The 14,340-nt window shown below is 42.6% G+C and overlaps 1 protein-coding gene across 3 annotated transcripts in view; it reads left to right on the forward strand.

Moving 5' to 3' along the window:
- The window catches only part of SH3PXD2A (SH3 and PX domains 2A), a 247,727-nt gene extending 234,085 nt beyond the window's left edge, over window positions 1-13,642 (forward strand). For all 3 annotated transcript variants that reach the window (XM_053948689.1, XM_053948690.1, XM_053948691.1), the window contains one exon: window positions 3-13,642. In XM_053948689.1, the coding sequence (XP_053804664.1) occupies window positions 3-1,898 (1,896 nt within the window). In that variant the 3' untranslated portion in view covers window positions 1,899-13,642. The remainder of the gene's footprint in view (window positions 1-2) is intronic.
- The last annotated feature ends 698 nt before the right edge of the window (window positions 13,643-14,340 follow it).

Consider the following 14,340-nt stretch of genomic DNA (forward strand, 5'->3'; position numbering starts at 1 on the left):
AGGTTATTGAAAAGAATTCTGGTGGCTGGTGGTATGTGCAGATTGGAGAGAAGGAAGGATGGGCTCCAGCATCTTACATTGACAAGAGAAAGAAACCAAATTTGAACAGAAGAACCAGTACTTTAACCCGCCCAAAGGTTCCTCCCCCAGCACCTCCCAGTAAACCAAAGGACTCTGAAGAAGGAACAACTCCTGGAGCAGTTTCTTCAGCAGATACCCAGGACTCTCCCCACAAGCTGAAATATGAAGAACCTGAGTATGATGTACCTGCCTTTGGCTTTGACTCGGAGTGTGAAGTGAGTGAAAGTCACCATGAAGAGGGCACTCCTGAAAAACGACTGTTTCAGCCCCTCAAGCCCTCACCTGTATCATCACTTCAGAAAGCTAAGTTCAAAGTAGGAGAGTCTTCAGAAGAAGTTGCTCATGAAGAAGAAACCATCTATGAGAACGAGGGGTTCAGGCGTTATGTGGAAGATGCTTTGTCCAACAAGGAATCTAGTGGGGATTCTGATTCTCAGAAAAGCTCGTCTCTGTCCCTGATCCAAAGGAATTCCCCATGTTCCAGCTCTCCTAAATCATCACTCGCGAAGCTCAAGACAGACAAAAACATTCAGCCTGATCTTGGAAAATGTCACTATTCCAGAAGTGAGGAGACAAAACCAAGATCAGCTTCAGATGTTGGCTTACGTAGTGTGCCAAGAACAGGCATGAAGAAAGATCCCGGGCAGAGTCCTTCCATCAGAGCAAAGCCAATTGTTAGGCCCAAACCCTTCCTGAACAAGGCAGACTCTCAGAGCCAAGAAAAGATGGATATTAGCACTTTAAGGCGTCAGTTGAGGCCAACTGGGCAGCTCAGAGGTGGACTCAAAGGTTCAAGAAGTGAAGAGTCTGCGAGCCCCCCCCGCACAGCTTCTGAGAACCAGGATGACCCTGTTCGGAGAAGCTCCGCTGATCTCATCACAGCTCCTTCTCGTGGCGTCTTCTGCTCCAGCCGTACTGCCAAAACTGAGCAAGAAAATGACTCCAGGTGTTTCTATGTGACCACTGACTCATACCAAAAGGTACAGGATTCTGAAATTTGCTTCCCAGCAGGAGTAGAAGTGGAAGTGCTGGAAAAGCAAGCCAGTGGATGGTGGTACCTGAAGTATGGAGACATGGAAGGCTGGGCTCCTTCCCATTATTTGGCTCTCCCTGATAACCAGCGAGAAACTACATCAGCAGAGACTGATTCATCTTTTGCCAGGAACAGGAAAAACGAAAACAAGTCAAACAGTTTAGAGAAGATAGAGAAGAGGGTTCAGGCTTTGAACACCATTAACCAGAGCAAACGTGCAACACCACCCATCCCAAGCAAACCTCCTGGTGGCTTTTCAAAAGCATCAGGGCCAGTTAAAATGAGGAATGGTGTGAGGCAACTTGCTGTTCGTCCGCAGTCAGTGTTTGTGTCTCCACCACCAAAGGACAGCAACCTGTCATGCTCCTTGCGCAGAAACGAGTCTTTAACAACTACAGATCAACTTAGGACCGTCCGTCGGAATTCCTCCTTCAGCAACGCGTGGTCACAGCCTGGTGACACAAAGGGAAAGCAGCCAGAGCGGCTGGGCACAGAGAGCTCTGAGACCACCTCCAACCTCCCCACGCAGAGGAATGGGATCCCTGTGTCCACAGTCAGGCCAAAGCCCATTGAGAAATCCCAGTTCATCCACAACAATCTCAAGGACATCTATGTTTCCATTGCAGACTATGAAGGGGATGAGGAGACTGCGGGGTTTCAGGAAGGTGTCTGCATGGAGGTCCTTGAAAGGAACCCAAACGGCTGGTGGTACTGCCAGATAATGAATGGTGTGAAGCCATTCAAAGGCTGGGTGCCCTCAAATTATTTGGAGAAAAAGAACTAATGTTGCAATGTCTTTAACCTCCCTAATTTATACTGTTCCTGCTGTGTACATGTGGAAAAAACAATTGCTACACAAAAAGACGTTTCCCTGTGCTCCAGTTTGTACAAAGGAGTCTATATGAGGACAAATCTGCCATGTTCTGGAGAGGTTTGTGGGGTTTACGTGTTGTAAACTACAAGGAAGATGCAGCATAGTCAAATGCCTTTTTGTGAAGTTGTTAATAATCTTGTATGTGTAACAGGGTATGACTTCCCATCCTTCCCATTATAGATAGGAAACCAAATGTGTGCCTTTTGTGAGAGAAATACACATGCATCTACCTGGGGAGTTCTGTGCCAAACTGTTTTACAATCTTGGCTCCCTTTCTCCTCATTTTTGTCAATACGTGGAATACCCAAGAATTTTGAATGCTTTTCCACAACTTACAGTGAGAAGCAAATGAAAGTTTCTGAAACACAGAGGGACTCTAATCCTTTGGAGATGTTCACTTTTTTTAAACTATACTCAACGGTTGGTAGGTCCAGAGTTGGAGCCTTTTCATCGTGGAGAGTTTTGGTCTCTGACTTCAGTGTTGTTACGGATAACTCACCAGAAAAGGCCATTAGGTGGTGTGGGTTGAGAGCTTTTTGTTTCCTTTCATTCTGTCTTGTTCTTTGAGTTGGGATTCAGGTGTTCAAGGGCAGTGATGCCTACTGGTGCTTGTAAAAACAAACCTACAAACCCCTTGCTTAAACACGTCTGTTACTGTGTAGGCTTCTTGTTTGGTTTTGTGCCTGACTCCTGCCAGGTGACACTGGTTGATTCTCTTCCCAGAGTTGGGTTTCTCAAAAGTTGTCAAAGTCAACAAAGTCCCTTAAGACACTAAAGACAAAGCTGTCAGATGTGTTAATTCTTGTTTTGCCCTCTGGGCCAAATCCAAGGGTGCTGACTGCTGGCAGGACCCACCAAGATATTAGTGACAAAAATTATGTAACCTTCTGCAACATCAGTGTTTACAATGAGTGGGGAAAAAAAAGCCATCAAACTCAGTCTGCACATAATTTGTATATTTTTGGGGAATTGCTTTTGTGTTTTGTTTTTGTCTTTTCTGTGCATTCTGGGTTTACTGTACTTTCTTTGTGTGTGTGTCTGGTTTTACCAGAAAAGACTTAAAACTGAAGTAGGAGCCAAATATGTGCTTCTGTTCCCACTTGAATCCAAAGAGTACATTTGTACTGGAAGGTGGGCCTGGGCTTCTCAGGCTCAGAGATTTAATATCAAAGCAATTTGGTCTACAACACATCTAACCAGGAATCTGCCTCTTCAGTTCTGTTTGCTTTTCGTAACTAATGTTTTGAAATGTGGCACACGGTGTGGGTGGTGTGGGAAATGGAAGAGGTACCCATTGGAAGAGGCTAGGAATATGGAGTTATTAGTGAGGTAGCCTTGTACCATAAACATAGTTTACTAAATCCCTACTGTGCTTAAGGAAGTCATGCTTGGGGGTTTTCTTAAATGGCCTTGTTAATCACTCAAGATCAATATCTAATTCCTTTAAATAATAGGCAGCATTGTAAATCTGTTCTAAGCGGGGGTGGGGGTACCAGAAGACCATTTCACTACTGTTTTACACAAAGCATTGCATGTCCTTTTTTCCACCAGAGTTTCATACTGATTTGGCTTGGAAGTTAAAAGTTATAAAGGCTTCAAAATAGCTGGGATCAAGGGGCTGAGTAAACCAGCACAAGTCCATATATTACTGGGGATGTTTCACTGCCAAAAAAAATAGGAAATTTATACGTTGTTCTGTCTTTTTCCTGTTTTTTCCTTTTTTTTCTTTTTTTTTTTTTTTCTTTTTGTGTGTGTGTGTGTGTGTGGTTTGGGGGTTTTATTAATTTCCATGATAACACTGAGAGAGTTGCCTACAGCTAACGTGGCTGATGTCCTTCCGGTAGCTGAAACAACATCCAGGTGCCACAACTACAGGCTGCAAACAGTGCTGTGGTTTGAGCAGCTCTCTGTGTGCAGGTGGGGAGGGGAGGCTGTTTGTTTGGGATCCCTTTAAATTGTGGTGGCAGGAGAAGGAGGTGTAACTGCACAACAGCTCATATCCCAGTGCGGGGTCCTCTTTGTACGTTGATGTCTCACCATACAATGTGTAAGTGTATGACCAGTTAGCTTCATCTCACTGGATGTGTATCTGAGACATTGTGGCCCTGTCTCTCATACTTCTCCCCATGTTTAGTTGTACTAATATGGTAGCAGCCATAAAAGACTGCTGGAGCTGTTGTGAGATTATAATAGAAGTATTATATTCTTCTGCTGGACAGTATTAAATAGAGCAATACATAGAGTTATCTGCTAGATTGCAGTACTAATAGTAGTGACTTAGTGATTCGTATTAATGTTATGATTTATTTTAACAATAATGATGCGGAAGTGGTTCATTATTTTGAATTAATGCACTTTAACAATAAAAGAAACCAAAATGGAAGCCAATGCAGAGAACTAAGTGCATTATTTAAAGGTGCAGTATATAATTATCATTTTCTTGAAGCACATATTTATTAAGAATTAACTTATTATTTAAAATATTCTAAAGTTTTGTTTAAAGACATTCCCACTACGTCATCTCTTTGGGGGGATGTGAAGCACAGCTCCCAGATCTTCTGCATTGAGCCACTGAATTCTCTGAGTACAGTATGGCCTGACACAAGCCCCTATCCAAGGAGGGAAGAGCAGCAAGGAGACAGAAGAGCCCAGACTACTGGAAATACTCACATTTGCCTCCAGCAAAGCCAAGCCCTGGGCACCTCTGAACTGCAGGAGTCCTTGCAGGGTGTGGGGTGACACAGGTGTTTTTGGCAGACAGTTCCAGTGCCTGTCTGCCATGTGCCTTGCATAGGGCTGGCCCCAGTTGGATGCAAGTTCTCCGTGAGGCTCAGGTTAGGAGGCTTCAGGATCTGCCTGAGACAGACGTCTGTCTGTCCCACAGCTCCTGTTCCATCTTGCTGGCTTGCTTCTCTGGCTCTGGCTTTTAGAGGGAGGTGGTTTGCAGTGCTCCAGGCAGGGCAGGGTGGCACAGCGTGAGGCTGCCTGCAGTACTGCCAGGGTTTTCTCACACAGCAGCTCCGTGGCTCAGTTGCTGCTTTATCTCTTATATCTCAAAGACTTCACACCCTCCTGAGGAGAGGCCAGACCCTGTAGATGGGCTGCAGAGCCACACTTGAGGCCTCCCTCTGCCCTCACCTGTACCAGCAACGAGGATGGGGTGCACATGCCCTACTTGGTGCCGGAAATTATTGTTGGCCACCACTTGGCATGGTGGCTTCCATCCTGGTGGAAAAGCATCCATTTGGGCTTCCCTTCACTTGGTAGTTGTTTTGGCTGCTTGTGTTTAAAAGGGCACTTTTAAAACAAATACTCCCAATGCAATTTTTCCCACTCCTGTCTTACCATTGTCATAGCATCTCTCACTGAGGTGTGATATTTTCAACTGAGAGATATCAGGAAAACATTTTTTTTTTCCATCAGCGAGCAGCTAGTTTTGGTCAGTTCTACTGATACCCAAAATAGCCAGCCCTTCACTCTTAGCTGTGAAATAGAGGGAAAGGCCTTAAGCTACATCAGAAAAGCTGACTGCAAGGCAGGAAAACCTGGCAGAGTACTCAGAGGACAGTATAGCGCTAGAAGTGTTTTAGCTCTTTTCTAAAAATGTTAACATCGCCTTTTATTTCTAAATTTGTCAGAACTGACACTGGATCAAGAGCAATATTTAAATGTAATGTAGACCTCAGTGAACACTCAATGCAGAAATCAATAGTACTGTTTAAATTTTTCTTTCTGGTTTATTCCTGAACCAGATTGTTAAGAGGAAGAGTCTGCAGGGCTTGAGCAAAGCCATTTGCAGCTGAAGGGGGCCCTCCTCTGGGGGGTGAGGCAGCTGCTCGTGCTGTCTTGCTCTCACCCACTCTCTGTATTTTTCAAAAAGTCTTGAATTTGGACCAGCAGCAGTTCCAAACTCCAATGCCAGAGAACAAAATTGAAGAATGTGAAAATTGTGTCTTGCTGTATACTGCAACTTTAATAATAATGAGCACTTCTGAGTTCGTTATTGAGGTTTATATAATGCCTGAAAAGTTTATTTGCTGGTTTCCCTTGTCTCCCCTTTCAAAACACTTTCTCATAACAGCAAGAGTCATGCATTTTGTTAGGAGTCCTTCCCCATGGGAGGCAATTTCCATTCATTGTTTTAGCTGTCACCCCATGCAATGGGTGAGTGTAGTCCTATGTACCAGTCCTTTGCAAGCCACACCTTTCAAGATAAAAGAGATGATGAGCACATGTTGGGGTACTTAACTGATGTGTCAAGAGGAAGTTTTTTAATTGATGTATTCAGTAGTAGCAAATACACAATAAGGAAAGATTGTAATTGTCTCGCAGCTAGACTCTACAAAATGGAAATTCACATCTGCATGGGTATAGCTAAAAAATGCATTTGTCCCTCGTGGATGTGTAACCCAAAGACTCCTTCCATTATGATGCTATAAAGTTTGACGAAGGCATTATATAATCGTTTTCATCACTTTCAGATCTTAATGAATCATATTTTATTGTAATATATATTCATTGCTTTCCTCAGTTAAAAAGAAAGTTACTGCTTTTATCTTATATGAAAAACAAGGGAATTTGATAAAGCATTCATTATTTTCATATTACTAGTATTAACAAAATAGAACTAGAACTATTTAATTTTAGATCTTCATAGCTAGCTTGTTAATAACTCATATCTTCCTGTGTTGTATCCTACTATTTTTTCTATTTTTTCCCAAATATTCTGCATTCTTGAGAAAAAGCAAATCCAATGAGTGGATAAGTGCAATATTCATAGAATAAACAGGCCCCTCATCCAGGACTTGGAGTGGAACGTGCAGTGTGAAATGTTTGCAATTCTCTATTCATGCACTCTTAGGGAAGGGGAAATGCAGGGGAGGGGGCATCTGGATGAAAACAGGACCCTTGGGTATGTAGAGACTGACAGCTGGGGTGGCTTGGGTTGGGCATGGCTGCTTTCCATAAACAAGTATCACCTGTTAGTGGAAGTATAAGGATTATGCAGCATTTTGCCAGGATTATGTATAGAATGTACATTAACATCCTTATCAATACAGGACTTCTGAGCTATGCTTGAAACACTCTGTATGTCACCCATGCATGATTTTGTCTTCTGGTCTGTCTCTGCTGGTTACGTCCTCTGTTGCACTTCAGATTTGGTGGTAGCTTCAGAAGGGAAAATAATTCTGCTGGTGCAGTCCCAAGTTTGGCTACTGCATTGTTACTTGTATTTATTGCAAGCGCTATGGGAATATTATTACAGGTCCTTACTTTTCTGTCCTTATTTTTAACCTAAGAAGAAAAAGTCTCCCTTTTATCTGGGTTGATTCTCACCTGCAGAATTTCACAGATGTTTTAGATATTGATTTCATATGTCTTGGCTTGCAAAGGTAGATCTCTCAGGTCCTAAATAAATTTGGGCAAAACTTTGCTCTTCAAAAGAGGTATTGTCTTAAATTCTATTTGAATGGAAGGAGAACTTCCATCCGTCAAAAATAATGTGACTTTACAGGTAGCAGCAAAATCTACTACCTTTGAAAAACTGGACTATTTTTGTAAGGTGCAAGAGAAATGTGAAAGCCAGAGCACTTGCCTCTCTGAGCTCTGGAAAGTACGTCTCCTATGGCTCTAGTTCATTACTCTGGAGAGGAGGTGTACCTCAGTTTTCTGCTTTATTTTTGTCCTGCTGTTCTTAAGTTTGTCAAATTACCAGCAACCTTTGCATTCAAACAGAAAAATGGAATTCTGCAGCTGTACTGAAATAGTATCAAACGTGATTTTGGAAAACCTCTAATACTTTACCAATTAGGAATCTGGTTTTGAGGAGCCAGCTTAATTCTTTCACATGCTCTTGTCTAAACTGGCGAGAAGCCTACGAGCATCAGTAGAGTTAACACTGACAGAAGACCCTTGTGGGTGCTCAGCATGGACCGTTCTCAGCACAAGCAAGCTCTGTGCATTCTGTTCCTACACCTCCAAAGGGTGCACAGGACTGCTTAGCCTTGGTGCAGCTCTGCCATGATCCACTGTGCTGCAAATCTTGCAGTGCTTTAAAACCAGCTGGAGCTTTGCTGCTATTTGTTGGTGCTTTTCCGTCACCAGCAGCTCCTTCTCTGTCAGCTTCAGATGCTATTTAGCCATGTAGTGAAGTGCTGTGTATCAGTGCAGTGTTTGATAGCTGCCAACAGTACCAGTCTGATGGTCTGAGAGCATATGTTTGTCTAAGTTATTTTGTTTTCATTTGCTTTTTGTTGCTTGCTAGAAGCAGGGACCAGCACTGCGATGATGCATGGGGAATGTGTCCGCACACTTGAACTGTTTGATGGCCTCTGCTAACGCTGCCCAGTGCTTGTGTTGCTCTTTCTCTCCCTCTCTGCTGTTCAGTAGTCGTGTCTGTTGTGTGTGTCTGTAATTTTCAAATAAAGTACTGTATGTAAGGCCGGATCCAGAAGCCCCCAGTCAGCTGACTTTGGGTTGGGATGTAGGTTGCTGTTGCTGCTTTTCCTCCTCCATCTTAGACCAAATTTGGAGCAAAGCACAGGTGTCTGTAAAAAGTCACCCATAACTCTACTTTGGGGTGTCAGTTTTGCAGGGTGTGCCAAGGGTGGAACGAGGAGATCTTTTCTCTTGGGTGCCCTTGCATCAGGGCCGGGACTCCGCAGCAATTCCTGGAGCGGAAGCTGCGCCGCACTGCGTGCGGACATGGCTGGCATAGTCAGAACAAATTTGTTTCCCCCATTTTATATTGTCAGGGCTGGGCTGGTCCCATCAACTATGTTCTTCATTTGTTCTTGCATCAAGGTAGTGTTGATTTTTAGTTGGAGAGTGCAATTTTTTTTTGTTTGTGTTTGGGTTTTTTATAAATAAATTTGGGTTAAAGCTTCACACTGGCGTTTTACAGACCTGTTCTTGTCAGCATAAGCCACTACTGTCCTGAGTTGAGACTCCTGTTTGTTACTGAATTAAAATTATGGGAATTATGTTGATCATTTGGAAAGAAATTAGAAAAGAAATTAGAAGTAACTATATTGGCAGGGGGAGAGATAGATAAAATATGAGGAAAAAGATGTTTCTAATAAGGCCATGAATTATTTGGTCTGACACTGCAGGTGTTTTCTCTGTATAAATGGTTTAAATACATCACTGCTCTGTGACAGGACTTTTTGTTCTTGAGAAAAGTTGTTTTTTTTCAATCCCTAATATGCTATGATAATCTGTATCCTGAAGCCACCGATCCACCAAAAGAAGAGACACAGAGGTTATATGCTTGTTGTAGTTGAGGCAGTTTGTGTGTCTGGGAGTTTGCATGCACCGAGGTTCAGCTGGTGGAGTGGGCAAGCGTGGCTGTTCTTGACCTGTTCATGTTGGCAGGAACAACCCAGTGCTAATAGTGCTTCTGGAAAAATGTTGGCTTTGGTGACCTTTCCCTGATGATCAGGGTTATTTGGTTACAATGGTACCTGTCTTGGTCCTGTTTGGTGGAGGAGAAAAACAGGTGGAAGGGAGAATCACTTGGCACTGTAAGAACTTTTTAAAATAGAACATTTAATATTTAGGTAAATATTTCAGGTTTCTCTAGATATTCCCCATCAAAGCTGTTATTGACTCTGTACTTGATGACTGAAAGGTAAGCAACATGGCAGCATTCTCTGTGCAAACAGTTCTTTTGTTGGAGAGCTTGTTTTGTTGGAGAGCTTGTTCTTGAACTGCTTCTGGATCACCAGGGAAGTAGTAATAAATAAACAAAATCCCATCATCACTCTTGGGTGATGACTAGAGGGGCATTGAATTCTGTCCTGACTCTGGGTCCCCCGAACACATTAATTCGGTTTGTTTCTGTCCCCTTGAAGCAGGACAGAAAAGAATAGTGCAGTCACTGGAACTTAGCCTGGAGCAATTAGTAAACTGGAACAAATAAAAAAGAAAAGAAAAATAAATGTTTTAAAAAATGAAGTATTTCAGTGAATAGCTGATTTAACTGCTTCCTATCTTGGACTTTAAGGGAGGGAGGAAGTTAGTTCTGTTTCCAGTTGCTAGGAGGAATTTTTCTGTGTCGTGCTGAACAGGCTTGCTGAAAAGTCTTGCTCATTACTCATGATGAGCTCAAACCTGGAATATTGCAAAAGCAAAGCGTGTGTAGCATTACAATGACTTTTTTGTACTGAGGGTCCGAAGTGAGTGTTGTGGGGTCAGTAGTGTACAGAATAAGTGCATTTCTGCTGTCTGGCTGACTTGCACATGACATCAGTGCTGTTCCTTTATTGCAGATTTGATTGCAGACAGCAGTGCTTATTACTCTGCTAGTGGTAAGGGAGAATCATGTAAATTAGCCTCCTCACTTAAGGCTCAATATCAAATGTCATGTCAAGAGAAGTCCTGCCAGCAGCTTGATTGATTGCTGCTTAGGCCAAAGTTCAGATGCAGGTAACTCCAGTGTTGAAAGCAGCTCAGATGGCTGTGTACATCTGTAGCTGTTTCCAGAGCTGTTAATCAGCCCAGATTATCTCTGCAAACCGCGGGTAGTGAGTTACTGGGAGCCTAAACCTGTTGGTGAAGGAAAGCTGAAATTTGTTTGAGCTATTGTGCTCCTCTGCATTAGCAGAGCAATGGCACATGTCTGTATTGGAAGCTCCTAGAGGGTTTGCTGTCTCAAAGTTTTAGTTGACCAAAAAAAAAAAAAAAAAAAAATGGATCTAGGCCTGGTCTAAGTGAAGTTTTGCAGTGGGTTTCTTGGGTGGTTGATGTTCTTCATGTGACCTTGAAAACTAGATGCTGTTGTCATTTCTGTGTTGGTGTAGAGCTCCAATTTTTAGTGGCTAGGTGGTGGGAATGTGGTGGGAGCTTGGAATCTTGGGAGAGTATGTCGGTGACCAGAGATAGAGAAATGTGTGGCTGGTCTTAGTGTGTGTGTGGTCAAGTTGGTGACACTTTTTTGTCTTTTGTTTGTTTTGTTTTTAATATGGGAACCAATTTGTCTGTTCTGCTTTGGAAAAGGTCTAGAAGTTGGTGTAGTTTCTGTTGCAGTAAATATGAGAAGGAGTTAGCTGAGAGCTTTTTTTGTTTGTTTGTTTTTGGGGTTTTTTTTTAAGAGAGTTTATGGGCAGGAGACCATTTAGTTTGTTTTGGGTTGCAAGTTAAGCTAAGAGAGGAAGAAAATGAGTCTGGGGAAATCCTTTTTTTGTGGTAACAGCTTTGGACCATATTTTGTTGTGGCCTCTGATCCAGCTCCACTGAAGGCAGTGGAATGAATATTGTTGATCATGTAGATGTTAAAGCTTTTGGTCATGAATTAATTCTTAAAGAGGTGACAGGTATCTTGACATTCACAGCATGTCATAACAAATGTGAGCTAGAGACAGAAATACTAACTGTAGCTTCAAGCATTGTTCAGTTTTTGTTTAATGAGCTTGAGATGCTGACCAGTTGGATAAAACTGTTTGCACAATGAACAACTCCTGCAAGGGTACAGATGTGCTTGAGTCTATGAGAGGTTTTCCTAGGAGAGGAAATCATATGCATGATAAAAAAAAAAAAGTTTAGCTTTCTCAGTCATCCCAGTAAAACTGAAATACAGGAAAGTGACACCTTCTGCACTTAACAGTATCTTTGCCATTGGTGGCAAGAGTTACTGTTAATGAGGGATTAGATACCCCAGTCTGTCTAAACTGGCACAAAACAGATCTTTTTGTGACCAGTCCCTGAGTCTGTCTGTAAGCATTTGTAAAGACTGGATGCAAATTACAGTACTAGTTAACAAAACAAGCAATGTTTTCTGTGGGCCAACATAAAAATGTATTAGCAGTGAGGAAAACGCAGATCTCCTTTTTGCCAAATGACTGTCTAGAACTTTCCCTCAGGCTTCAGCACAAATCAGCTGGGACCTGTGAAGATTCAGCTGATACATGTGGTACTGGAGGCCTGTTTCTGTGACTGGGACAACAGAAGTGTGGCTTTATCCCAGCAAGAATTGATGGAATCATCATAGTACAATGTTTTCATTTGCTCTGGCTATGACAGTGGTGGGGGGAATGAGCTGTGAAAAGCATAAGATCCCCCTTAATCCAGATTCACAGAATTTACTAGACTGCAGTGCCCAGTCCAGAACTATTTCAGAGCTGTCCTCATGGCTGTGCCCTGTGTGGGACAGGGAATGCACTCAGAGGGACTGCCTTTCTCTCTGTGCCATGACCAATTTCTTGCTCAGAGAACTGCAAAACAATGTAAAGTCATTGAGGTTTGGGATTTTTCCCTAGAGCAGTGTGTTCTAAAGCAGTGAAGGAAAAACAAGTACTTGTTTGGGAAAGGTGGAAACTCAGTATGGGTCTCAACAGAGAATAAGAAACACCATCTGTCTTGGGCAATTGTACATGTGAAGATACAGAACAAAGATTCAGATTACTGTGCCTAAAAGTAGATCTCAGCATTTTTCTATAGGCATTTGTTAGAACTGTTGTTATTTTGGAACTGAACAGCATTTAATAATGTTAATCAGGACTGCTCAAAAATTCCTGCAGGAAAGGAAAAGACAATTTGAATTCTGGACACTTATAGGAGAGGGTATTGTAAGAAACATAAAATATTGCCAGGTGCTTTATGAACCTAATTTTTCTTCTAGGATTATCACAGGTCCTTGTGATTGTGTCCTGGCATACACTAGTGCTGTGGCACAGCAACTGGTCAGTGACACCTCTTTGCAAAAATTCAGAACCTTGCGTCTGATGGACATGTGTGTATTGGAAAAGTTGAGCCTAAAAAGGCCTTGGAGTAGGCTACAAGTGATAAAAGAACTCCTGATTTGCATGTTCCAGATCTGCTGAAATAACTTGCATTGAGGCAACTTCAGTTCCTTCCAGGCATCTGCCATCACCCACCCTGGCAGCTCACAGGTGCCACAGTCTGACAGGTGGTGGGGGGTGGCAAATGTCAGTGGAAAGGGAAATTCAGGATGCCTGCTGTCACTGCTCTCCCTGCTCCTCAGCCATGCCTGAAGTCAGAGCTCTGCTGGGCCAAAGCAGGACCAGACCCTTGGCACAGTGTTTGCCATGTCCCACAGGGCTCTGCCAAGCACTCTGAGTGATCTTTGATGACCTGGGTGCTGCTGCCCAGCCAGGATGCTCCACCCTCCCTGTGTGCAGGACCCTGGGAGCTTGTGAGGGACTGCCAGAATTTGAGAAGTGTTTCTCAGCGATATTACAAGTTCTTGCAATACGAACCTCTAATGTTTTCAAAGACTCAGGCAGAAAGGACTTGCTAAACAAACTGTACCTGTCATCTCCCAGTTCATTGATTGCTTGGACCAAAGGTGGTGCTAAATCTGATCTTTATTTGTAATATTTATATTTTGTTGGACTTTTTTTTTTTTTAAGTGTTTGATAAAACAGATGCAGTGTCCTTCTTACATGAAAAATTTAGTCCCAGCTTGGGACATGTCAAAACTCCCTGGACCTTCAGGGCCCAGGATTGTTGCCTGTTACCATTTGAGCAGGCTTGCAGTGTTCGGGGGGAGGTGGGAAAAGGGTACTCTATCTTCAAATGCTTGCAGACTGTAAGAATTGACTTGTGATTTGTTTGTTTGTTTGTTTGTTGGTATTTTGTTTACAATGCCTCTTATGCCCTAAGGAAAAATAAATTTTTGACCTTTTTAATTGTGATCCAGTTGGTTTGTTTTGTTGGTTTTTTTTTCTTCTAATTTTTTCAGTACTGTTTTGATTCCATTTGAATTCCACTGAAGTTATCTTTCTCAGAATAACTTGTAATTTGTGTGTTCATGCAATTGCAAATTTCATCTCAGGCTAAATGGATACAGGAACTTGTCTTGTTCCCTGGCTGAAGTTGTTACTGTATGCTGTATTTTTGTATTTTTTCTATTCCACAAAGTTTATGGAAAAATCACCTGAGCCCTCAAACATGAAGAATTTTAGTCTGTGTTAAGCAAGTTCTTAAGGTTTACAATACTCAAGGAAGGATGTTTTTTGGAGAAGGATAGGATCAAAATAAGAAGAAAAGCATATTTTTACAAAAGTAGTCCTTTGGTTTTGTGATTAGAGTTGCTCTGCAAGGTGGGATGAGCCCTGTGTGCAGTCTGCAGAGCAGGTGGTGCTTGAACATGGGATACTGAGGTCTGATCCTGCAAGGCTTCTTGGCACTGCTGACTCCTCTTACCTGTCTTTGAAGGTTGGAGGCCCAGATAGCTCAACAAGTAGAAGGTCATTGCTGTGAAAGCAGCAGATGGGTAAAACTGAAGTTTCTGGTAATGGATCCCCTCTCCTTATGTAGGGACATCTCTTGGGGATGCCAAAGGCAGTGGATTAGGGGATATATTGGGTGAGGAGGTTATAACAAGGGATGT

This window comes from Vidua chalybeata, chromosome 8, assembly GCF_026979565.1.
Source record: "Vidua chalybeata isolate OUT-0048 chromosome 8, bVidCha1 merged haplotype, whole genome shotgun sequence".
In the NCBI taxonomy this organism is placed as follows: domain Eukaryota; kingdom Metazoa; phylum Chordata; class Aves; order Passeriformes; family Viduidae; genus Vidua; species Vidua chalybeata.